General features: G+C 43.6%; 1 protein-coding gene across 1 annotated transcript in view; it reads right to left on the bottom strand.

Moving 5' to 3' along the window:
* The window catches only part of NLK (nemo like kinase), a 226,252-nt gene that overhangs the window by 30,927 nt on the left and 169,901 nt on the right, over positions 1–25,424 (bottom strand). Inside the window, exon 7 of the mRNA XM_075335303.1 lies at positions 16,835–16,936. Coding sequence (XP_075191418.1) covers positions 16,835–16,936 — 102 coding nt within the window. The remainder of the gene's footprint in view (positions 1–16,834; positions 16,937–25,424) is intronic.

Here is a 25,424-nt window from a genome sequence, read left to right on the forward strand (position 1 = left end):
CTGGAGGCCGGTAAGATCCCACTTCACCAGAGCCCTTCAGGGGGATGGGGAAGGAAAACAGCATGTGGGCTCCAGCCTCCGTACCCGCAATGGGTACCTCAACCTTAACAAACACCGCCGACAAAAGTGGGGTGAGAAGGGAGCATGCTGGGGGCCCTAGTATGGGCCCTCTTTTCTTCCATCCGACATAGTCAGCAGCTACTGCTGACTAAACAGTGGAGCTATGCGTGGATGTCTGACCTCCTTCGCACAAAGCTTGAAAACTGAGCAGCCCGTGATCCCACGGGGGTTGTATAGCCAGAAGGGGAGGGGCCTTACACTTTTTAGTGTAATGCTTTGTGTGGCCTCCGGAGGCAGTAGCTATACACCCAATCGTCTGGGTCTCCCAATGAAGCGCCGAAGAAAAGGAGCGTATTGTACAGTTTTTCATGCCAAGAGACTTTTTTAAAGGAAAAATTCTGCTGAAAATACTCAATGTGTGTAACATACCCTAGTTGTACCTTAGTAACCATACAAAATAGAAAAAGAAGTTTCCAGCGCCAGGAATAGATTAAAAATCTTTTTTTATTGAAAATAAGGTAATAAAAATCCAGCAGATACCATAATAGATGTCAGAAAGATGGCAGAACAACGCGTTTCGACGCTTCAGGTCTTAGTCATGTTCTGACTTAGAGTGTAACCATCTCCCTTAAATCGGATCCCTGGTCCACTAATTAGTTTCACATGTGTGGTTTCACTAGAGGAAACTCCTCAACTAGTAATTACGAGGGATCCGAAACAAATGGAGATACACAGTAGCAAATTCACATATATGAGTATACATGATATAATATGGTATAATGCAAGTGTGCACAGATACAAAAAATATATACACAAAAAACATATATACACATAGAATAACAAACATATTAAAAACATTTGTATAGACCGATTTCCCTTGTTGTTTAATGTAACTATGAATATAGTATATAGTGATCCAACAAGACACTATGCATATAGCAGTATAGATATAATTAAATACCTCAAGAGATATATGATCTCTGATAAAATGACAATCTGACAAATAACTTTCCACATATATATAACATATGCCTTCCCTTCAACAATATACCAAATGCAATAGAGGATGGATATTATGTACTAATCTAACATTCCATTCATATTAAGGTAAGCAATATTCCAATAGCAATTTTTTGGTTGCAAGCATATGGTAGAGGCATATGGTAAAAAAAAAAAACAAAAAAAAAAAACAAAACAAAAAAAAACCGCATAGTATGAATTGGGATATAAGTCACATTGATGTCATTAGGTGTAATATCAATAGGGTGTAATACCAGTTATATTTAATAGTGTAATATCAAGTCCTGGCGATTATTTAAGCCTTCCGGATATCTAGTGTTGAGAGTAAAAATCCAGAAGGATTCCCTATTTAATAGTTTCCTTTTATGATCTCCACCTCTGATCGGTCTGGATATCTGTTCTACACCCTTGAATTGGAAGCCGCTAATATCACCCTGGTGCACCAAGGCAAAGTGTTTTGAAACTGCTGATATAGCAATTGCGTTCTGTTTAAAAACATCTGAAAGATGTCTTCTAATTCTTACTTTCAAAGGGCCCGTCGTGCAGCCTGTATATTGAATGTTACAGGTTTTACATGTTATTACATATATGACAAAGGTCGTGTTACAATTGATTAGGGAGTTTATGTGGAAAGTTTTTTGATTTGAGGTAGACTGAAAGGTTTTTCCTTTCTGTGCAAAACCGCACGCTTTACATTTGTTCGCACCACATTTATAAAAACCTTTCAGGGTAATCCAAGAGGGTTTCTCACTATGGTCAGCTTCACTCAAAAAAAGACTTGGAGAAAGAATGGTACCAAGAGTAGGAGCTCGTTTAGCAACACATCTAATATTATTTTTAGTTACTTGTTTTAAAATTGAGTCCTCAGTAAGTATAGGTAAATATTTATTCACTATTTTTGTAATTGAATCAAATAGTTTACTATAATTAGTCGAAAAAAGAATATTATTGCTTTGTTCCAATTTATTCTTGTATTTTCCTTTCCTTGGATTTTTTCCCAATAAATCTGATCTATTTATTTGTGCCACTATAGATTTGGCTCTATTAAGAACCCAGTCAGGGTACCCTCTGTCTGCAAGTCTGTCACAAGTCAAAGTCTCTTCCTTAAAATAGTCACTAGGTTGGGAACAATTTCGTTTCATTCTAGTTAGTTCTCCTACAGGAATATTATATTTGGTCCGTGAGTGATGGCATGAGTCTGCTGTAAGGATAGAATTAGTAGCAGATTTACGGTATGGTTTGATCATAACTCTATTCTTATTCTCAGAGCATAAAGTAATGTCCAAGAAGTTCATAGTTGTCTCATGAAAAGAAGATGTAAATGTCAAATTAAAACCATTGTCATTAATGTAGGTAAGAAAGTCTTGTATGGTATCAGTAGGGCCCGACCAAATCATAAGCAGATCGTCCAGATATCTGCCATACCATTGCAGATATCCGGAGAATTTATTCTGTTCAGCATATAAAAAATCCTCCTCCCATCTCGCCATCACAATATTTGCAAGCGAGGGGGAGAAGCGGGCCCCCATGCTAACTCCTCTACACTGTAAATAGAACTTTCTGTCAAACAAAAAATAGTTATGATTTAAAAGAAAATCAATAGAGGAAACTATGAAGTCCTTGAGACATGTATCATAATCACTGAATCTATCCAAATGCTGAGACAGACATCGTAATGCAATGTTATGAGGTATGGATGGATAAAGGGATAAAGGGATATTACATCACATGATAGCCATAAAAAATGATTTTTCCACTCATATCCATCCAATGCTCTAACAACCTCTTTTGTATCCCTAATGTAACCCAGTAATTCAGGTATCAAGGGTTGAAGAAATTGGTCTATCCAACCCCCCAGATTTTCACCCAAAGATCCTATACCCGAAACAATTGGCCGTAGCGGGGGGGGGGGGGAGGGAGAAAGATTTTTATGGATCTTTGGGAGACAGTGGTAGATTGGAACAACAGGATTTTTATTGAATAAAAAATCCTTTGTTTTATCATTGATAGCACCAGTACAGTTGCCTTCCTCCAAATTTTTTAATAATAAATTATTATAATGTCTAGTTGGATCACCATTCAATTCAATATATATGTGTCTGGATCCTGTAGATCCTGTAGTACTAATTTTTTATATAGACCTGAGTTCAATAGGACAATGGCGCCCCATTGTCCGCCTCCCTTATTATAATATCTGAATTCGTCCCCAATTCTTTTAGGGCCAATCTTTCCCGGTGGCTCAGGTTGTCTCTAGGGGGCGTCATTGTCTCATTCAACTCAATAAAATCTTTAACAATAAATTCTGCTGAAAATACTCAGTGTGTGTAACATACCCTAGTTGTACCTTAGTAACCATACACACCTGACTTGGGGTACGTGCCCATGATCTGTGTTGGCAGGTTTTGGATGCTGCATTTTTCAGCTGCATCCAAAACGCTGTGTTGTACAGTACAAGCACTGTGGATGTGCTTTCTAGAAATCCCATGCCCACTGTGCGTGTACAGCCCGCAGAGAAAATTGATCTGCGGTGCGGCTTGCTGAGCCGCAGTATGTCAATTCTTTGCTGCAGAGTCTGTCCACCGCACGGAAAACAGAAGAATGAGACTGCAGCGCCCCAAATCCTTATCATGGGAACCAGCAGCTGTGATCTCCCGCGTTCTCCTGCGGAGGAGATTCACGGTCCCGCATGTCAGGACCCGCTGCGAGTACATTTTTTTTTTGCAAAAGTTGCAAGAAGGTGCCTGTATTTAAAGTGCCAAGTGGCATTTTGTAATGAACAAGGTGTCTACTTTTGGGAATTATATGGGTATAGTGGTTTAATATCAATTTCTTATTTTAGAATTTAGATTATTTGTACATGTCAAAAATCCAAAAAGTGGAATAAATAGTCCTGACTCCCAACAAAACCAAACAAGAACCAAAACCCACTGGTAGCAGAAGGATTAAAATGTGTCCAGTCTAACTGACCGTATCAACAAAGCACATAGCCGCTAACTGGACATAGAAAATAAAAAAAATCCCCCCTTTAGTGGTCTAAGGCCAATAGCTGCCTCCGATCTGCAAACACTAGACTTTAACCAAACATGCCAGTTAGGGTGCTCGGTGCTTCCAGGTGCCATGATGGTCTCTGTACTTCCTACTCCAGCAATTGACATGTGACACTGGGAGAAAAATGTATTTATTTTCAAATGTAACACTCTTATTAAATTTTTATTTCATAAATTGATAATACACATGGAAATAAGCCACTGTGTAATATTTTTGGAGAAATCCACTTCTTTCTCCTCTTGGACGGATCATTCTCAAAATTTTGAATTTAAGGGTAGAATCTGTACACTGTGTTCCAAATTATTATGCAAAAAGAGTTTAGGAGTGATAAGGTTAGACTTTTTTTGTTTGTCATTTAAACTCATTGATGGTGATGTGTGTCAGGGCTCTTTATATCTCTGAAAGCAATTGCAGATACCTGTGCATATTAGTTTGGCAGGTGTGTCCAAATAAAGGCAAGACTACTAAAGAAGGATGTTCCACATTATTAAGCAGCCTACATTTTTTGCCAAAATGGGAAAGAAAAAGCATGTGTCGGCTGCTGAGAAGCAACAAATTGTGGAGTATTTAGGTCAAGGCATGACTACAGTCAACATTGCCAAGACACTTCATTGTGATCATCGCACAATCAAGAAGTATGTAGCTGATTCACAGCTCACACGTGTGCGTGCTGATAAGGAGAAATTGAGGACTCTTTCCAACAGGCAATTGCGTCAGGTTAAAAGAGCAGCTGCTAAAATGCCTTGTCATAGCAGCAGACAAGTTTTTGAAGCTGCTGGTGCTTCCAATGTCCCCCGAACAACAAGATGCAGGGTCCTTCAGAGGTTTGCAGCTGTGCGTAAGCCATCCTGTCGCCACCTCTATCCACTGCACACAAGCAGAAACAGCTCCAGTGGGCCAAACCATACATGAAGACTGACTTCCAAACTGTTTTGTTCACCGATGAGTGCCGTGCAACGCTCGATGGTCCAGATGGATGGAGTGGAGGATGGCTGGTTGATGGACACCCCATGAAAACATGGCTAAGGGGCCAACAAGGAGGAGGTGGAGTAATGTTTTGGGCTGAAATCATGGGGAGAGAGATTGTTGGCCCCTTTAGGATCCCTGAAGGGGTAAAGATGAACTCCATAATTATGTGGAGTTTCCAAAACAGCACTTCCTGCCATGGTTCAGGAGGAAGAACCGTGCATTCTGCAGCAAGATCATTTTCATGCATGATAATGCACCGTCTCATGCTGCAAACAACACATCTGCATCTCTGGCTGCTATGGGCATAAAAGAGGACAAACTTATGGTGTGGCCACCATCTTCCCCTGACCTCAACCCCATTGAGAACCTCTGGAGCATCATCAAAAGGAGTGTCTATGATGGCAGGAGGCAGTTCACATCTAAGCAACAGCTCTGGGAGGGTATTCTGTCCACAAGCAAAACAATTGAAGCACAAACCATCCAAAAACTGACAAATTCAATGGACGAGGGAGTTCAGAAGCTTCTTTCAAACAAGGGGTCCTATGTGCAAATGTAACATCACCTAGAATTAAGTTTTGACTTGAAAACTGTTTGATTTCATTTTGTAATAAGCTGATAATGCTTATAATTTCACAATTGACCATTTTGTTTTTCAAAATAAAAATAAAAAAGGTTGAAAACCCTGCTGTGCATAATAATTTGAAACATGAATTTTGAGTGTTTATTTTTAAAAACATACTGTTTTCATAGGTAGTTTGATCAAAAAACAATTTCAATTATACTCGAATAGTAGATGACTGGAAAATAACAATGACTGCAATTCAAAGTTAATTTAGGAAAATATGAAACAATATTTTTTGTATAGTAATTTTGGAACACAGTGTATTCAGTGAAGACTTTCCTATTACTGACATAGGAGATGGCAGGTACTATTCAGTAATTAACAATCTGACTTCACTGAATACAGATTTTACCTGTAAATTTAAAAAAGTTTTGAGAATGAATCATCAGTCCAAGACAGCGGCTCACTACAGTGATTTGCTGTCATAGGTGGAGGACTCCAGCTGTGACAGCAAATCACCAGAGTGAAAGAAGTGAGCCGCGCGATCAACGTGACATCACTCAGGTTAGTCGCAACCACAGGGTGTCGTAATGAACTCAGGTAATCCCCTGACGTCACAGCTTCGTGCCCCACACTACCCCGGGTGTCGCAGCTGTGTTGTCACGGGTTCACCCGAGTTCATTCTGATACCCTGTGGCTGAGACTAATTTGAGTGATGTCACGCTGATTGCATGGCTCAGTTCTGTCACTCTGGTGATTTGCTGTCACAGATAGAGTCCTCCACCTGTGAAAGCAAATCACCCAAGTGACTGAAGTGAGCCTGAGGTAAAGGACTCACTTGAGCGAGTCACCTCACAGCGGGCAGTCATGGTCTATGGTCGCTTGCTGAGATTGTCAGCTTCAGCAATGCTGAAAGCGTAGAGGGACCTTCTGTAGATTAAGTCAGACCTGGAGGGGTGTATAGGGGGGGGGGGGTTAATAAAGTGATAAAAGATGTTGCTTTATTGTCTTTTATTTCAAATAAAGGATTTTTTAGGTGTTTGTGTCAATTTACTTTCACTTGCAGATTAATGATGGGGGTGTCTCAGACGCCAGCCATCAGTAATCTAGGATTTACTAGCAGCTATGGGCTGCTATTAATTCCTTATTACCCAGATTGCCACCGCACCAAGACAATAGGGAAGAGACTGGTAAAGCACCGTGACTGTTGCATGTAATGGCTGCGGCAATTACGGGCGGCTGCTGGCTGATATTTTTAAGCTGGGGAGAGCCTAATAAGCATTGACCTTCCCCAGTCTGAGAATACCAGACCCAGCTGTGGGGCTTTATACCTGGGTCTGGGTACCAAAATTGTGCACCATTTTTTTTTTAATTTATTTATTTATTTTACTGTGTGATATAGACACGCCCACCGGTGTCTGTGATTGGTTGCAGTCAGACAACTGTCACTCAGCGTGGAGCCAGTCTAACTGCAATCAATCACAGTCGCCGGTGGTCGGGAGAAGCAGTGAATATGTATGAGCCTAATGAGCGGGTAGGGAAGAAGAATGAGAGGCCATGGAAGCAGTGTGACAGCCTCCTCAATGATCGGTGAGTATGTAGCGCTTGCTCCTACCCTTCTGTGCCAGATTCTGGTCTCCATGGACATTATATGGGGACCAGCATCTGGCCAGATACAGTGGATCAATTTCCCGCTGACTCAGAGTCAGCGGGGGATTGATCTGCCAGTCCTCTGAAAGGCAGGGTCAAAACACAGAAAAAAACGCAAAGAAATAGCTACTTACGTTTTTCCATATGTTTTTTCATGCCTTTATTGAAGTTAATGGGTGAAAAACGCAGGGGAAAAATGCAGAAAGAAGTGACATTCTGCTTTTTTCTGCACCCAAAACTGCAGGCAAAAAAGAAGCAATGTGCGCACAGCCTTTCTGAATTCTCATAGACTTTGTTGAGGAAGGACTGCATGCAGTTTAGGACAAAAAACTGCACCCAAAAACACGGCAAGAAATGCAGCGTGCGCCCAAGGCCTAACAGTCCGGATGTTTCTTTCCCCTGACATCTGTTGAGGGAGAATTGCAGGGCCCATACACAGACAGTCGGACGATCCCACTGATCTCAGCAACTTTCGTCTAATGGTATCTGGGGTCCATATTCTGAATTAGACTACATATGTGTACATATATACACACCGACAAGCAAAAGGGTAACAATGTTTTGAACTATTGACTTTCAGGCTCTATATCACATCTTACACTACAGTTTTGAGACGACCTGCATTTTATAGACAAATCATCTTGGTTTCTCATACGTAATTTTGACCTGCAACTATTTCGCATATGATTAGTTATGCACTTTCTTGTCTTGTCACTGCATTGTTACAGTTTTGCTTCTAAAAATATAAAATTTAACATTTTTATTATTTTGTTAGTATTTTGTAAATCCACCTTTGGCTTTCAACACTGCCTGAATCCTTCTGGGCTCCCTCTATCAGACTCAAGCATGTTTCAACCGAAATCTGATCCAAGGTCTGATGAGCTGGATGATGCGGTTTTTCTTTTCTTGGGAAATCTTTATGACTGCTCCTCAAATTGAACCAGTGACCGTTCACTAGGGAATCAACCTACTGAGACACTGAGCTATTAGGGAATATGACAATAGGTTGTAATTTGTAGTATACAGGAAGAAAACAGGTTTTTAAAATCAGGAGCAAAACAATAACAATGCAGCAACTTGATAAGTTCCTGCATAACTAATCATATGCTAAGTAGTTGCAAGTCAAATGTATGAGATAGCCCTGATGTCTATAAAATTAAGGTAGTCTCACGCTCAAAGCTTTAGTGGATTGGGAGATTATGAAAGTCAAACGTTCAGAACATTGTTACCCTTTTGCTTGTTAGTGTACATCATTACTGGACCAGGTTTAGGGATAATCTTGTTAATAACATGTAACTTGACACTCATCTGTGTTCATTTTTAATACAGGGGGTGGGTGTGAAAAAAAAAAAAAAAAAAAAAAAAGACAAAACCTAATCAGACCTGTGTGTAGGGGAGCTGCTGGCATTGCAATGGTTTGCCTCCCAGGCTTATGCAAACAATCGCTGGTAATAGTCTGGTTGACCGTGGGTGTAGGTAGGCATCGTAATGCTTGCAACCTCCACAATAAAGAAGGATGCTGAGAGATCTACTGTCAAAGAGGCTTTAATCAAACTGAATTATCGAGTGTTCCCACAAAATATTGTATTGTAAGCTCTATTGTATTGTAATCTCTATTGTATTGTATTCTTTCTTCAGTTTGACTATATATTTAACATATTTTGCATTACTATAGCTATACAGTGGAACTTCGGTTTGCGAGTATTTCGCTGTACGAGCAAAGCTTGCTGTAAATTTGTAACTCAGTTTATGAGCAAGCTTTGCCGTATGAGCAAATACTCACCGCACACACTTCTGATTCTGTACTTTAACCGCGTTCTTGCAGTACACACACACACACACACACTATGCTCACCTTACCTTCCATTGCCGGCCTCATGGTTCTTGTAGTTCGCCGGTACAGGATGTGTATCGGGTAACCATCGCGACGATGGAGGAACTTCCACTGTCAGTCACTACTCAAAGGCAGCGTGCTAGCCAATCAGAGGCAAGCGGCTCCTGCCTTTGACGTCAGCGCAAGTTACTGCATCGGTCGCGATGGTTACCAGATACACATCCTGTACAGGTGAACTACTAGAACCGGGAGGCCGATGATGGAACGGAAGGTAAGGTGAGCATAATATGTGTGTGTGCGTGTTTGTGAGTGTGCATTTGTGTGAGTTTGTGTACATTTGTGCATGTTTGTGCGTGTGTGGAATGGCACAATAGGGGACCGGGATGGGACATTGAACAAGTTGTGGAACAAATTTTCTGAGCTTGCATTATTTGCTATGGGAAATTTTGCTTTGCTAGACGAGTAACTTGGTTTACAAGCACACTCCCAGAACGGATTATGCTCGTAAACCAAGATTCCACTGTATTATCATTCTCATCATGCTTTCAGGGCCCATGGAAATATAGAGAACTACTATTATTAGTGATAAGAAAATAAACATTTATACAATCGACCCCTTCGCTCTCATCACACAGATCCACCGTGCAGGATGTAGGAAAATAGACCCTATAAAATATGATAATTTATTGAGAGTAAAACCAACCTCCAGTACAATAGACAACTCACATATTCATCACATTTCTCCTTGTACTGAGCCGCCATCTACACGAGATAAAGAGCAGCTCTACTTTCCTAGATCTATCAGGCTCCATTTCACTCGTCTACTTTAGGAAGGAGGCGCTCCTCTGACTGAGGCAGGCACAGTGTAAAGGTACCGTCACACTAAGCAACTTACCAGCGATCCCAACAACGATAGGGATCGCTGGTAAGTTGCTAGGAGGTTGCTGGTGAGATGTCACACTGCGACGCTCCAGCGATCCCACCAGCAACCTGACCTGGCAGGGATCGCTGGAGCGTCACTACACGAGTTGCTGGTGAGCTCACCAGCAACCAGTGACCAGCCACACGTGCAGAGAGCAGGGAGCAGCGCACACTGAGCGCTGGCTCCTTGCTCTCCTAGCTACAGCACACATCGGGTTAATTACCCGATGTATGCTGCAGCTAAATGTGCACAGAGCAGGGAGCAGCGCACACTGAGCGCTGCTCCCTGCTCTCCTACTTACAGCACACATGGGGTTTATTAACCCGATGTGTCCTGCAGCTACATGTGCACAGAGCAGGGAGCAGCGCACAATGCTTAGCGCTGGCTCCTTGCTCTCCTACTTACAGCACACATCGGGTTAATTAACCCGATGTGTCCTGCAGCTAGCTACATGTGCACAGAGCAGGAGCCGGCAGCACAGGCAGTGAGAGCGGCGGAGGCTGGTATCGAAGGTAAATATCGGGTAACCAAGGACAGGGCTTCTTGGTTACCCGATGTTTACATTGGTTACCAGCCTCCGCAGAAGCCGGCTCCTGCTGCCTGCACATTTAGTTGTTGCTGTCTCGCTGTCACACACAGCGATCTGCGCTTCACAGCGGGACAGCAACAACTAAAAAATGGCCCAGGACATTCAGCAACAACCAACGACCTCACAGCAGGGGCCGGGTTGTTGCTGGATGTCACACACAGCAACATCGCTAGTAACGTCACAAAAGTTGTTCGTTAGCAGCGATGTTGCTAGCGATGTTGCTTAGTGTGACGGGGCCTTAAGTGACAGCTTGGCAAACAGAGGGGGGGGGGGGGCAATCATGTCCCCGATGTCACATCACGTCAAAGGATTCTGCTGTCATTACGTCCCAACAAAACTCGCTGCTAGAGATGTGAAGGCGTTCCAGGAATCTGCAGTGGAGCGTGCCCTTTGGCTCAAAAACACAGAAAAGGCAACTCTGAACAAAGTTCACTACATCAATAGCCGGCCGACTCTACACAAATGGGACATTTTCTGCTTCCTTATTAGACTTGGACTCGAGTCTCCTGTAGTATGTGACATTGTTCTATAAATGTGACAATCTGCCATCAAGTGTGCCCCAAATCACAGTTAAAATGAACCTGTCAGGTCCAATATGCACCCAGAACCACGGTCAGTTTTGGGTACATACTTCTAATCCCTCCCTGTCTCAGCATTTGGTAGCATACATAAAGAGATCTTTAGAAAAACATTTCTAAAGATCCTTTATGATATGCTAATGAGCGCAGGGACTAGTTGCAAGGGCGTTCGTTTCCCCAACTAGTCCGCCCTATTAGCATGTTAGAACGCCCACATGGGTGTGCTAACATGCTATTCAATGCCTATTGCACAGCGTCATCAGCGGTGACACATGTACCTGTGTCCGTTGTCACCATTTTAGAACACCAGGTTTAGGGTCGGTGCACATGATCAGAAATCCTGGTGCTTACAGTCATGTGCACTAGACCTCTCTGAACCCGGGACGCGTACACCCGGCTTCATAGTGTGCATGACCAGAAGTGCCAGGACTTCTGATTATGCGCACTGAGCCTAAAGCCAGCGTCTAAGGCAGAGACAATGGACACAGATACACGAGTCACCGCCGATGACGCTGGGCAATGGGCGGACTAGTGAGGGGAACTAACGCTCTTTGCGACTACTCCCTGCGCTCATTAGCATATCATAAAGGATCTTTAGAAATACTTTGCTATGCTACTAGATACAGGGACAGTTAGGCAGGGATTAGAAATATGCACACAGAACTGCTCGTGGTGCTGGGTGCATATTGCACCTGGCAGGTTCCCTTTAAAGGCGTTTTCCACATTCTTTAAAATTTTGGCCACAGCCATTCAAACAGAAAGCAAATAAAAAAGGTACTTACCTATTCAATCTCCATCAATGCAGATTTATACCACCGCTCCCCCCCCCCCCCCCCCATATTATTCGGCTTACCTGGCTTCTGCAGCGCATCACTAGCGTCTTCTGTCGGATATCATAGAGACCAGCGACTGGCGGCTGCAATCACGTGATGCATAAGGGACTTCCGCTGCAGCCGGGCAAACAGAAGACCATCAGAGAGGACTGGCGACATGACCGGGACTAAACTGTGCAAGGATACATTTTTTTTTTCTACTTTTCAGCAGTATTGGTGGTAGTGGGAATGTTTTTAAAGAACATTGAAAAGTTGTTTTTTTTTAATGTTATCATATTGAATCACATGGTGAAATATTTGTCAAAACTGGGGCAAATAGCAGAAAATATATGTGTGTATGTTCGTGTACATGTGTGTGTGTACATGTGCGTGTGTACATGTGCGTGTGTGTGTACGTGTGCGTGCGTGCGTCTGCGTGTGTGCGTGGCCCCACAACATAAAATTCAACATGAGTTCATGGTAAAACAAGGACCACTGCGGTGTATGGAATATCAGAGAGAAGTTTGGCCAGCACATTACATATAAAAGTAAAAACTAAATATGTGGATTCTTATTAATTTCGGATTTTTCAGCTGCATATGTTAGATGCAGAGAGGAGGCAGGAACTGTCCCCACATTTGTAAGGTGGCAGCGTCCATATAATAAGGGAATGAAGGCACAAACATCCAGCGGATCAGGATGTTTGACTGGATTGATCAGTCATGAATTATATTCCCTTTTCTCCCGACTGCGAGTTTTATGACCTGGTAATATTGCAGAGCAGCCATAACGTTCCACTTCAATTTGGAAGTATAATAGACTTTTTTCTTTTCATTGGCTTCAATGATCTCCTAAAGTAACAGACCAATCCTGCGCGCCTGGAAAAACTAACTGGTTTATTGAATTTCTACTTTCTTGTGCTTACTGATTAAATTGTAGGCATCGCTCTCCTGGACGACGCGTTTCCTGCTCTAATGGCTTCACTGAACCAATCCCTTCGCCAAGGGTTTGTCCTGCAGCTCGGGAGCTTTTCAGCGCTGACAGATGGGGACTGTGGCTTACGGGTTAGTAATACTCAGATCGTCTTTGCCTGCTGGGAAGTGAATTTAGCTTTTTTTTCCCTCCCTGTAACTATGCTTTTGTTTGCAGAGTGACCCATGCTTGGCTTATGACTAGGCTTCTGGTTACATGGCAGGGATATTGTGGTTTGGGCATGGTGCCAAACTGATGCCCTGCATTATCTGTCCTGTCGGGGAATTAATGGAATCAGATCACAATAAATGAAAGTGACAGCGCGATGCATTCCACAGTAAAGCACAACTGGGTCAGCGAAAATCACTGCCATGATAATGCTCAGCGCACCCATAAGCACGAGACCACCCTCCCCGCAGATCCAGGATTCTGCTCAGCGCACCCATAAGCACGAGACTACCCTCCCCAAAGATCCAGGATTCCGCTCAGCGTACCCATAAGCATGAGACCACCCTCCCCACAGATCCAGGATTCTGCTCAGCGCACCCATAAGCACGAGACCACCCTCCCCACAGATCCAGGATCCTGCTCAGCGCACCCATATGCACGAGACCACCCTCCCCACAGATCCAGGATTGCACTCAGCGCACCCATACACCCATAAGCACGAGACCACCCTCCCCACAGATCCAGGATTCTGCTCAGCGCACCCATAAGCACGAGACCACCCTCCCCGCAGATCCAGGATTCTGCTCAGCGCACCCATAAGCACAAGACCACCCTCCCCACAGATCCAGGATTCCGCTCAGTGCACCCATAAACATGAGACCACCCTCCCCACAGATCCAGGATTGCACTCAGGGCACCCATCCACCCATAAGCACGAGACCACCCTCCCCACAGATCCAGGATTCTGCTCAGCGCACCCATAAGCACGAGACCACCCTCCCCGCAGATCAAGGATTCTGCTCAGCGCACCCATAAGCACAAGACCACCCTCCCCACAGATCCAGGATTCCGCTCAGTGCACCCATAAACACGAGACCACCCTCCCCACAGATCCAGGATTGCACTCAGGGCACCCATCCACCCATAAGCACAAGACCACCCTCCCCGCAGATCCAGGATTCTGCTCAGCGCACCCATAAGCACGAGACCACCCTCCCCGCAGATCAAGGATTCTGCTCAGCGCACCCATAAGCACGAGACCACCCTCCCCGCAGATCCAGGATTCTGCTCAGCGCACCCATAAGCACAAGACCACCCTCCCCACAGATCCAGGATTCCGCTCAGCGTACCCATAAGCACGAGACCACCCTCCCCACAGATCCAGGATCCTGCTCAGCGCATCCATAAGCACGAGACCACCCTCTCCACAGATCCAGGATTCTGTGTGGTCATCTATTTACTAATGTCAATTTCTTAGCAGCCGCTTCCTAATGCAACAATGGCTTTACTCCTTAGCAACCAAAACCCACTTGTGCCAAACCATCTGGAGCAATTTTCTGACCAGATCCAGGATGTATGAAATCAGAGTCTCCTCTGAACTCAAAAGCAGCAAATATGGGAGTTGGGAGGAAAAGTGCTTTGAAGTGGCAGAGTGAAAAGGCTTCTAAAAGCCTGAATGCTGGAGGAGCGGCTAACAGAAGCCATTAGCCGGCTTACTATGCAAATAAACAGCACTGACCCAGCTATGGTCTAATCTGCTTTTTAACATTTGGATGCATGGAGACACAACCAATTAATAAAAAAAGACATGGATGGCAGCATTTACAATGATGCATCACACGCTGCTAAACGTACCCTTACTATGCCGATATCACAGATTTGCTATCAGACGTGTTGTATCCATTTAATTCTGTGTTAGAACAGGAAATTTTCAAGGGTTTTTCACTGACACGGACGACAGAGAATGAGTATTTACAGCAGATGAGTGACGTGCTGCCTGTGCTCCCATGACCGCCCGTCACATCTGGCCTGCAGCGACTGTCATATCTGTGTCCTGCTTCCACTGATCTGATGACATACATGTCCCTAAAGTAGCTGTGCCAAGGATTAAAGGGAGCAAAACTACACCTAATGGCCACCGCACAAGTATCCACAGCTGCCCGCTCGGCCGCCATATGTTCTCCTCTGATGCAATTTGTCGTGCACATTGCCCATAATCAGGTTTACAGTAATACTCTGTCATAGATTTTTCTGCTTTTATGCTCTGCTAACATACAAAGCAAAAGAAATACAAGAAGAATAGTACATTTATATTAATCCTCCATCTATAGAATTTCAGATCTCTCCCATGTAAAGTCTTGAGGAGAGATCGCCTGTTTAGTTTTTACCTTTCCTCTCTGCGCGACCATCCACAGAAGAAAAGTACAACCAGCGAGCACATTTTGTACCTATGGAAGTATTGGTGTGGCTGTATTGGTGCTTGTCACCCAATAAAAATGATACACCTCCCCCCTCCCCAGTGCGCACGCACACGCACACGTACACATACACGTGCACCCCCCCCCCATCGCAGTGCACGCGCCCCCCTCCCCCTCGCAGTGCACTCATAGCTTGATTTGCATATGGCTCCTGCCTGCACTAGATTTCTCATGATTGGTACACTATCCTTACAAGAAAAAAAAAAAAAAGAAATTACCACTACTTTAAGAAGTGTTTAATAAGTAATATGTTGACAGGTTCCATTTAACTGTTTCATCTCACTAGACAGCTATGGATATTGACAGTAAAGTAGTTATCCATGCTTCCGAAACCATTGATACTTTTTTTTCCTCCATAAACATTTGTATTGCTGATCAGTGAGCTGCGCAGCATTACCAACACATAGCGGTTAAAGGGGTTGTTTATGGGGTTTGTTGGCATTAACATTTACTAACCTGGGGTTCCCCGAAATAAACAACCTATCTTCATGGGTTATATGGAGATATACCATAGATGTATAAGGGCATGCGACATCCTTTGTTAGCCAGAGAGGTAGCAATGAGCATTAGTGATGAGCAAGAACGGTCGGTGCTCGGTAAGTCTAATGAGCATTTTGAAGCTCGTTTACAGAGTATAATGGAAGTCAATGGGGTACTTTAGCATTTTTTCCAAAAGATTTCACAGAAAAATGCTCGAGACACTGTGCAGGTGATCTAGTCACGCCCATCTGAGCATCCTACTGCTCTTAACTAGTATCGAGCACCCAAGCATAGTAGAGCTCTCTTATCACTATGAGCAGCTATCAATCTGAAGGGCAGGACCAGGTCCGTTCATCTTTGCAGTCATCCAAAGAAGAGGGGACCACATACTGATCTTATACATGAGCATTGAGTTGTCGCCCTGTTTTGGGGCAGGATACTCGTCTCTTTGACCCTCAATGACCATTTCCATCCAGATCTTATAACATTCAGTCCGGTCGATAACATGTAAGGTAAGTGGTAACGATCGGGCTGAATACTTGAGACAGAGTATCTGCACTTTGTTTGCAGCTAATGTGACACCTGCAATAACCGAGTTCTTTTGACATCGAGACAGAATCAGGAATGCTTTGATTGCAAAGCCAAGTACAATGGGTGCAGTCCGAGGTCCCTGCTCATGGATTTGACTGATAGATGTTGGCATCTTACTAGCCGTGATTTTCTGTTGAATTATTTCCATTGCAATTTGGCCGTGAAGAAAAGAAGTTGGTGCTATAAAGGTTGCTTCTTTTCTATTTCACACAGTATAAACAAGTCTTTTTAGAGAATATGGACATGCACCATTTCTAATTAACTGTTAATATTAATATTTTTAACCCCCCCCTCCCTCCCCAAAACAATAATCTTAGTTACCTGTTTATGAGGACCCCTGAGTATATGTGCCTTGGCGCCTTCACAAGCTGTCCTCATTGCTTCAAGTGACGGTGTTCCCAACAAATCTGTGATTAAGTCCAGCTGCAAAATCAAGGAAAACACAAGTCGTCATTAGTTTGCTAAGCGATCGGTACAGAGGAGTCAGATACCGGCAAATCCTGAAGATCAATAACCTTGTTGGTCTTCAGTTGCATAGCTTGGATAAGTAAAGCATTCAATTTATAAAGTCATCACCTATCCAAGCAATGTGGCCAAAATTCACTGCAATATACAGTACAATGGCAAAAAAAAAAAAAAAAAATCACAAATGTGTGTGAGCACTGGAAAGTGTTCAAGACAAAACAAATATGACCTAAAAAATGCCGAGGAAGGGGGGGGGGGGGGGGGAAATCAAACACCAAGCATGAGGCACTTCAAAGCCTGTGAGCTAAAATAAATACTCCACACTCAGGGAAAGGTGTCCATCTACGCAGATATGTAGAATTTTACATGTATCAGCCAGAGTAGGAGTGCAGAGAAAGTCATCCACTTATCTGGGGGTGGCGGTACATCCACTTATCTGGGGGAAAGAGGGTCCATCCACTTACCTGGTGGGGGGGGGATGGGGGGGGGGAGAAGAGGGTCCATCCACTTATCTGGGGGGGGGGGGGGGGGGGGGAGGTCCCATCCACTTATCTGGGGGGTCCATCCACTTATCTGGGGGGGGGGGGGGAGGGGGTCCATCCAATTATCGTAGGGGGGGGGGGGGAGAGGGTACGTCCACTTATCTGGGGGGAGGGGATACATCCACTTATCTGCTGGAGACAGAGGGGTGAGGATATAAAAGCTCTCTGGAGTGATCATTTGCAAAAACACTATTACTGCGTAGACTTTCAAGTCTTCATTATAGAGAGGATCGGCGGTGATTCCTGCATTTACACTCCAGTCACATTACACTAATAACCCCTCTAGTATGAGGACTATTTTTGTAAGACTGTCCAATGCTAATTATTGAAGCTTGCACTGCATCATTTCCAACTCTTCTCCTTCCATGAGTGACGCTTTAATGTCACTCGACTGAACACTTGCCAACAGACACTAAAGAGAAATCATCAGAGGTGCTGGAGCCTGATCTTTTTTGGTGCGTACAGCATCGATAAATCATTAGCTGCAGAATAATCTGTTACAATCTGTTGGCATCGCAAGGATACACTGTGTGATAGTCTGAATTATAGGGACTAATGAAGAGTACAATCTCATTTTCTGGATAATGTGATAAATAGACAATCTACAAATTAATTTATTTATATTGTTTTAGTTCCCCCCCCAAAAAACACTCCAAATTGCCGGCCGTTTAGTGTTTCCCCTCTGTGTACTTTCTTATCCACTGCCTGTTGTCAAGTGCAATCAGTCTCTAGCAGCAGAGACACCGGGATGGATGACAAGAAGTGGGGAGGGTCTTTGTCACTCAGCTTTCAGCCATGAATGCTGAGAAATGAGAAAATGAAAGTTCCAGCAAATATAGTGCTGGCAGAATGCTAATTAACAGAAACCACCTATTCAAAAACAAATGACGGCAAGTTACAGAACATGAGAAATGTGGCAATTACTGACCATACTATACAAGTGAGTGCACCAAAAGCTAACATAACTTGTGGGGAATGAGGGCAGCAGAACCACAATATTGTAAAGCGGGGGGGCCCGCGATGACCTTTTATGCGGCCCCCAGGCAGATTCCCGGGGGCTACAGTGCTGGGGCCACTGGCCCTTTAAATCCCCACATGCGCTGCTTGTGCAAACCAATGGGCTCTCCTGCTGTCCTGTGTCCGCATGCTTAGCGGTGTGTGCCCGCCCCTATGCCCTCTGGAGCGGTGTGCCCGCCCCTCTGCCTTCCGGTGCCGAGTGTCCGGCGCCTGCCCTCTGTGGCCCGTTCAGTGCTTTGTGGCCTTCCAGTTCTGTGTACTACCCCCCAGAGTTGTGTGCAACGCTCAGTGCTGTGTTCCCCCCCCCCACCCATGTGTATCACCCCAGGTTTGTGTCCCCCCAGTGATGTCAAGGCTCTGCAAGTGCTGAGTGCAGCCCCCCCCCGTGCTCTCCCAATGCTGTGTATCACCCCCAGTGTTGTGTTCCCCCAGTGATGTCCGTGCCCCTAGTAGTGATGTCTGTGCTCTGAAAGTGCTGTCCGTGCCCCCAGTCCTCACAGTGATCTGTGCCTCCCCAGTGATATCTGTGCCCCCAGCCCCTCTTGTGTTGTGTATGTCCCCCTAGCCCCTCGTGGGGTGTCTGCGCCCCCAGTGATGTCTGTGCCCTCAGCCCCTCTTGCGATGTGTATGCCACCCCCAGCCTCTTTTCTGTTGTGTATGCCACCCAGCAACTCTTGCGCTGTATATGCCCCCAGCGTCTCCTGTGATGTGTATGCCCCCTCAGCCCCTCTTGTGTTTGCCTCCAGCGTCTCCTGTGACTTATACATCACATTGGAGATGCTGGAGGCATATACATCACAGGAGACACTGGGGACATACACAACACAGGAAGGGCTGGAGTCATATACATCATAGGAGGTTCTGGGGGCATTTACATCACAGGAGGGGCTGGGGGCATATATAGCCTCTCATGTGATGTATGTGCCCCCCCTGTGTCTCCAGTGATGTATATACAGCAATCCCAGCGTCTCCTCCTATCTGATGTATATATATATCAGTCCCAGTGTTCCCTATGTGATGTATATGCTCCCAGGACCTGCAGTGATGTATGTGCCTTCAGCGTCTCCTGTGATGTATATACAGCAGTCCCAGTGTTTCCTATGTGATGTATGTGCCTCCAGCATCTGCTGGGATGTATATACAGAGTCTGTTATGTGATGTATATGATTTACCAATCTTATTATCACAAGGTATTGACTGTGCTCCAGACCAAAACAAACCTGATAATGCAACTGTGAGAAGAAACATGATTCGTGTCATCAAACATAACAGCCGCACCATAGAGAAGCAGCTCCGGCCACCACAGTAGGGGCGAGTTAAGTAATTGTTTGACCAAATATAACAGGGTCATTTTCACATTGATAAATTTTGTGCGGCCCCCGAAAGTTGGTAGAAATTTCCAAATGGCCCCTGGCAGAAAAAAAGGTTCCCCACCCCTGTTGTAAAGGATTGTGTGAAATAACCGGTGCCCTTCAAGATTTACCCTAACCTCTTATAAATTCACAAAAAAGTAGCATCTATGATCAGTGCAATTATGTAATGGGTAGAAGGGTCTTTGCTTTGTGTGCGGTCAAGCCTCCGTTGCCAAATATTAATGGCATACTTAAAGGTGTGATGTTGAAAATTGGGTCTGATCTACAAAACAAGATGCTATAGAGCAGGAGGAGATGATATACACAAATATACGATCCCTTGCTGATTTTGTAAGTTTGCCCGTCGACAAAGACATGCAGAGTCTAAATTTTATGGTTAAGTTAATTTTAACAGTAAGAGTTGGAATATCCAAAATAAAATCCAGGAAACCACATTGTATAAATTATATACAATTATTTGTATTTTGCAGAGAAAAATAAGTATTTGATCCCCTACCAACTATTAAGAGTTCAGGCTCCTACAGGCCACTTCGAGGCTACTAATCAACTCAATACCTGCAGTACAGACAGCTGTCTTAAATTGTCATCTGCATAAAAGACTCCTGTCCACAGCCTCAATTAATCACTCAGACTCTAACCTCTACAACATGGGAAAGACCAAAGAGCTCTCTATGGATGTGAGGGACAAGATCATAGACCTGCAGAAGGCTGGAATGGGCTACAAAGCCATACGTAAGCCGCTGGATGAGAAGGTGACAACGGTTGGTGCAATAGTAAGAAAATGGAAGATATACAAAATGAGTATCAATCGACATTGATCTGGGGGCCCCATGCAAAATCTCACCTTGTGGGGTACCAGGATCATGAGGAAGGTGAACAATCAGCCTAAAACTACACGGGGGGGGGAACTTGTTAATGATCTCAAGGCAGCTGGGACCGCTGTCACCAAGAAAAACATTGGTAACACATTACGCCGTAATGACTTAAAATCCTGCAGTGCCCGCAAAATCCCACTCCTCTAGAAGGCACATGTTCAGTTGGCCCGTCTGAAGTTTGCCAATGACCACCTGGATAAACCTTAAAGTGATTGGGAGAAAGTGCTGTAGTCAGATGAGACAAAAATTTAGCTCTTTGACCTTAACTCAATTCGCCGTGTATGGAGGAAGAGAAATGCTGCCTATGACCCAAAGAACACAGTATACACTGTGAAATATGGAGGTGGAAACATTATGTTTTGGGGGTGTCTCTCTGCTAAGGGCACAGGACTACTTCACCGCATCAATGGGACAATGGATGGAGCCGTGTACCGTAAAATCCTGAGTGAACCTCCTTTCCTCCGCCAGGACATTAAATATGGGTCGTCGCTGGGTCTTCCAGCACAACAATGACCCAAAACATACAGCCACAAGGCAACAAAGGAGTGGTTCAAAAAGAAGCACATTAAGGTCATGGAGTAACCTAGCCAGTCTCCAGACCTAAATCCCATAGAAAACTTATGGAGGGAGCTGAAGCTCTGTGTTGCCAAATGAAAGCCTCAAAATCTTAAAGAGTTCGAGATTATCTGCAAAGAGGAGTGGAGCAAAATTCTTCCTGACATGTGCACAAACCTCATCATCAACTACAAAAAAAAACGTCTGACTACTGTGCTTGCCAACAGGGGGGTTTGAAACAAAGTATTAAGTCTTGTTTGCCAGAGAAATCAACTACTTATTTCTCTCTCCAACATGCAAATCAATTTATATAATTTATACAATGTGATTTCCTGGATTTTATTTTGGATATTCTATCTCTAACCGTTAAAATTAACCTACCCTAACATTATATACTGTTTATGTCTTTATCAGTGGGCAAACTTACGAAATCAGCAAGGGATCAAATAATTATTTCCTTCATTGTACATACACAAACAGCCAAACACTTTTGTGTACAACTAATCCATAAAGCTTGTGGTGTTTTATTAACTGAAATCCCTGGTGTTTCTATGCATGTGTGTCCAATGGGCGGTTTTATTCTGTGCATGCAGACACAGTTGTCCATTACTAAGTAGGACCGCCCACTGGACTAGTGCGTACAAACAGAAGGATTTACGATGACTAGAAGAATAGAACACATCTTTTCCACCCAACCTATATACCAATCTGCTCAGCTTTTCTTTTATACGATGCGGTCTACATATCGGGCTGCATGTACAATGTGGCAGGTTCCCTTTAAGCTACATATCCCACATCGCAAAGTTTGGAATGGTGCACTTTTACGCCACCCTACAGTGAAGCATATAAGGAAAAGCATTTGTTTTTGGTGTTGAAATGCATCCAAAACGGCCGCTATAAAATACAAAAAGCTTCTCTATAAAAAGATCTCGGGCAGCATGTTACTGGGTGGAAGGTGTGTAGGATGAGTCACAGTGCAGGCAACGCAGAGTTAAAGCGATCAGTAGGCAAATATACCTGTCAAGTAAAGAAAAGGGTATAATTCAACCTTTATCAGTAGGGGTTTGTGCACCTGGTCCTCGGAGCCTGCCAAAGGATTGTTGTGAATGCGGCAGCTGAAGTAGTAATCGGAACAAATTCTCCCCCGAGAACCGTAATTGCTACAAAACTGTTGGTGCGTTGTTGCTTAGAGAAAGAGGCACCTGGGTATCATGTTCTTTTGAAGGGCTAAAGAAAATTAATAACATTTGTGAAGTAGCACTGCCTTATTCCTGTATAGAGACCTGTTAATGCTTGGGAACTTGCAATGCATACATGTCACCTACTTACAAGCTGATAGATTGCCACGGGATTGTGGCACTACGGCAAGAAAAGAAAGCAATTGTCACAATCTTCAAATATTGGTCCACTGATTGTGGTGAACATATTCTGCATGTGAACCCTTAATACAAATTTTTATTCTATGGGGGTAGGTGCTGTAGCTCCTTGAGGAGTAGCCCAAAGGATACAAACGGTACATTTCCAAATTAAGGGTTTGTTCACACATTGAATTTGTCATTTTCTCCAGCAAAAAAAAAACAAAACACCCACAGCATTTACAGTACCAGCAAATGTGAATTATTTTTTTTTTTTAAGTGTCATGTATTTGCTGCCTATTTTTTTCTTTGCAGATTTAGAGCAATTTCAAATCTATAGCCTTTTTCAACCAGTCAAACGAATGGGAGGAAGCAAAAAAAAAAAAAATAAAAAAAAATGCACAAAGAGCATGTATTTTACTTATGTAGACACGTTGTTGCAAAAATGCCTGCTACAAATAGTGGATTAATAAATAAAAAATTATATATCCATCCATCCATCCATACATATATACATATATACATACATACATACATACATATACACACACACAGTGCCTACAAGTAGTCTTCAACCCCCTGCAGATTTAGCAGGTTTGATAAGATGCAAATAAGTTAGAGCCTGCAAACTTCAAACAAGAGCAGGATTTATTAACAGATGCATAAATCTTACAAACCAACAAGTTATGTTGCTCAGTTAAATTTTAATACATTTTCAACATAAAAGTGTGGGTCAATTATTATTCAACCCCTAGGTTTAATATTTTGTGGAATAACCCTTGTTTGCAATTACAGCTAATAATCGTCTTTTATAAGACCTGATCAGGCCGGCAGAGGTCTCTGGAGTTATCTTGGCCCACTCCTCCATGCAGATCTTCTCCAAGTTATCTAGGTTCTTTGGGTGTCTCATGTGGACTTTAATCTTGAGCTCCTTCCACAAGTTTTCAATTGGGTTAAGGTCAGGAGACTGACTAGGCCACTGCAACACCTTGATTTTTTCCCTCTTGAACCAGGCCTTGGTTTTCTTGGCTGTGTGCTTTGGGTCGTTGTCTTGTTGGAAGATGAAATGACGACCCATCTTAAGATCCTTGATGGAGGAGTGGAGGTTCTTGGCCAAAATCTCCAGGTAGGCCGTGCTATCCATCTTCCCATGGATGCGGACCAGATGGCCAGGCCCCTTGGCTGAGAAACAGCCCCACAGCATGATGCTGCCACCACCATGCTTGACTGTAGGGATGGTATTCTTGGGGTCGTATGCAGTGCCATCCAGTCTCCAAACGTCACGTGTGTGGTTGGCACCAAAGATCTCGATCTTGGTCTCATCAGACCAGAGAACCTTGAACCAGTCTGTCTCAGAGTCCTCCAAGTGATCATGAGCAAACTGTAGACGAGCCTTGACATGACGCTTTGAAAGTAAAAGGTACCTTACGGGCTCGTCTGGAACGGAGACCATTGCGGTGGAGTACGTTACTTATGGTATTGACTGAAACCAATGTCCCCACTGCCATGAGATCTTCAAGGAGCTCCTTCCTTGTTGTCATTGGGTTAGCCTTGACTCTTCGGACAAGCCTGGCCTCGGCACGGGTGGAAACTTTCAAAGGCTGTCCAGGCCGTGGAAGGCTAACAGTAGTTCCATAAGCCTTCCACTTCCGGATGCTGCTCCCAACAGTGGAGACAGGTAGGCCCAACTCCTTGGAAAGGGGTTTTGTACCCCTTGCCAGCCTTGTGACCCTCCACGATCTTGTCTCTGATGGCCTTGGAATGCTCCTTTGTCTTTCCCATGTTGACCAAGTATGAGTGCTGTTCACAAGTTTGGGGAGGGTCTTAATTAGTCAGAAAAGGCTGGAAAAAGAGATAATTAATCCAAACATGTGAAGCTCATTGTTCTTTGTGCCTGAAATACTTCTTAATACTTTAGGGGAACCAAACAGAATTCTGGTGGATTGAGGGGTTGAATAATAAATGACCCTCTGAATAAACCTTTCACAATTTAAAAAAAAAAAAAAAAAAAAAAGAAGAAGAAATAACATTCTTTTTTGCTGCAGTGCATTTCACACTTCCAGGCTGATCTACAGTCCAAATGTCACAATGCCAAGTTAATTCCGAATGTGTAAACCTGCTAAATCTGCAGGGGGTTGAATACTACTTGTAGGCACTGTATAATATATATATATATTTATCTATATTAAACACACACACACGAAACCAGAACTTTACATGCATGTGTCTTTTTATGCTAGTATAGGTTTTTCACACTATCTGACATGAAATCAGAATAAACCTTTCCCATTTTAAGTCAATTAGGAACCAAAATTTGCCAAATGCCAGAGTAATGAGAGAGAATGTTTTAAGGCAATTTTATTACTCTCTGTAGAGACAATAATTTACATACACTAAGGGTATGTGCGCACGTTGCTTTTTACCTGCTTTTTTGCTGCTTTTTCTTCTGCGCTGTTTAATGCCAAAATGGATGTGTTCTTCTATTCAAGCAAAGTCTATGGGAATTTGGGTTTCTTGTTCACACTATGTTGTTCAAAATGCTGCCTTTTTGAGGCAGAACTTTGGTCAAAAACTCAGCTTTTCAAAGAAGCAACATGTCAATTGTTTTTGCCATTTGGGTTTTGCACTGCAAAGCTGAGTTTTTGACCAAAGTTCTGCCACAAAAAGGCAGCATTTTGAACAACAGTGTGAACAAGAAACCCAAATTCCCATAGACTTTGCTTGAATAG

This window comes from Anomaloglossus baeobatrachus, chromosome 2 (assembly GCF_048569485.1).
Source record: "Anomaloglossus baeobatrachus isolate aAnoBae1 chromosome 2, aAnoBae1.hap1, whole genome shotgun sequence".
NCBI classification, from domain to species: domain Eukaryota; kingdom Metazoa; phylum Chordata; class Amphibia; order Anura; family Aromobatidae; genus Anomaloglossus; species Anomaloglossus baeobatrachus.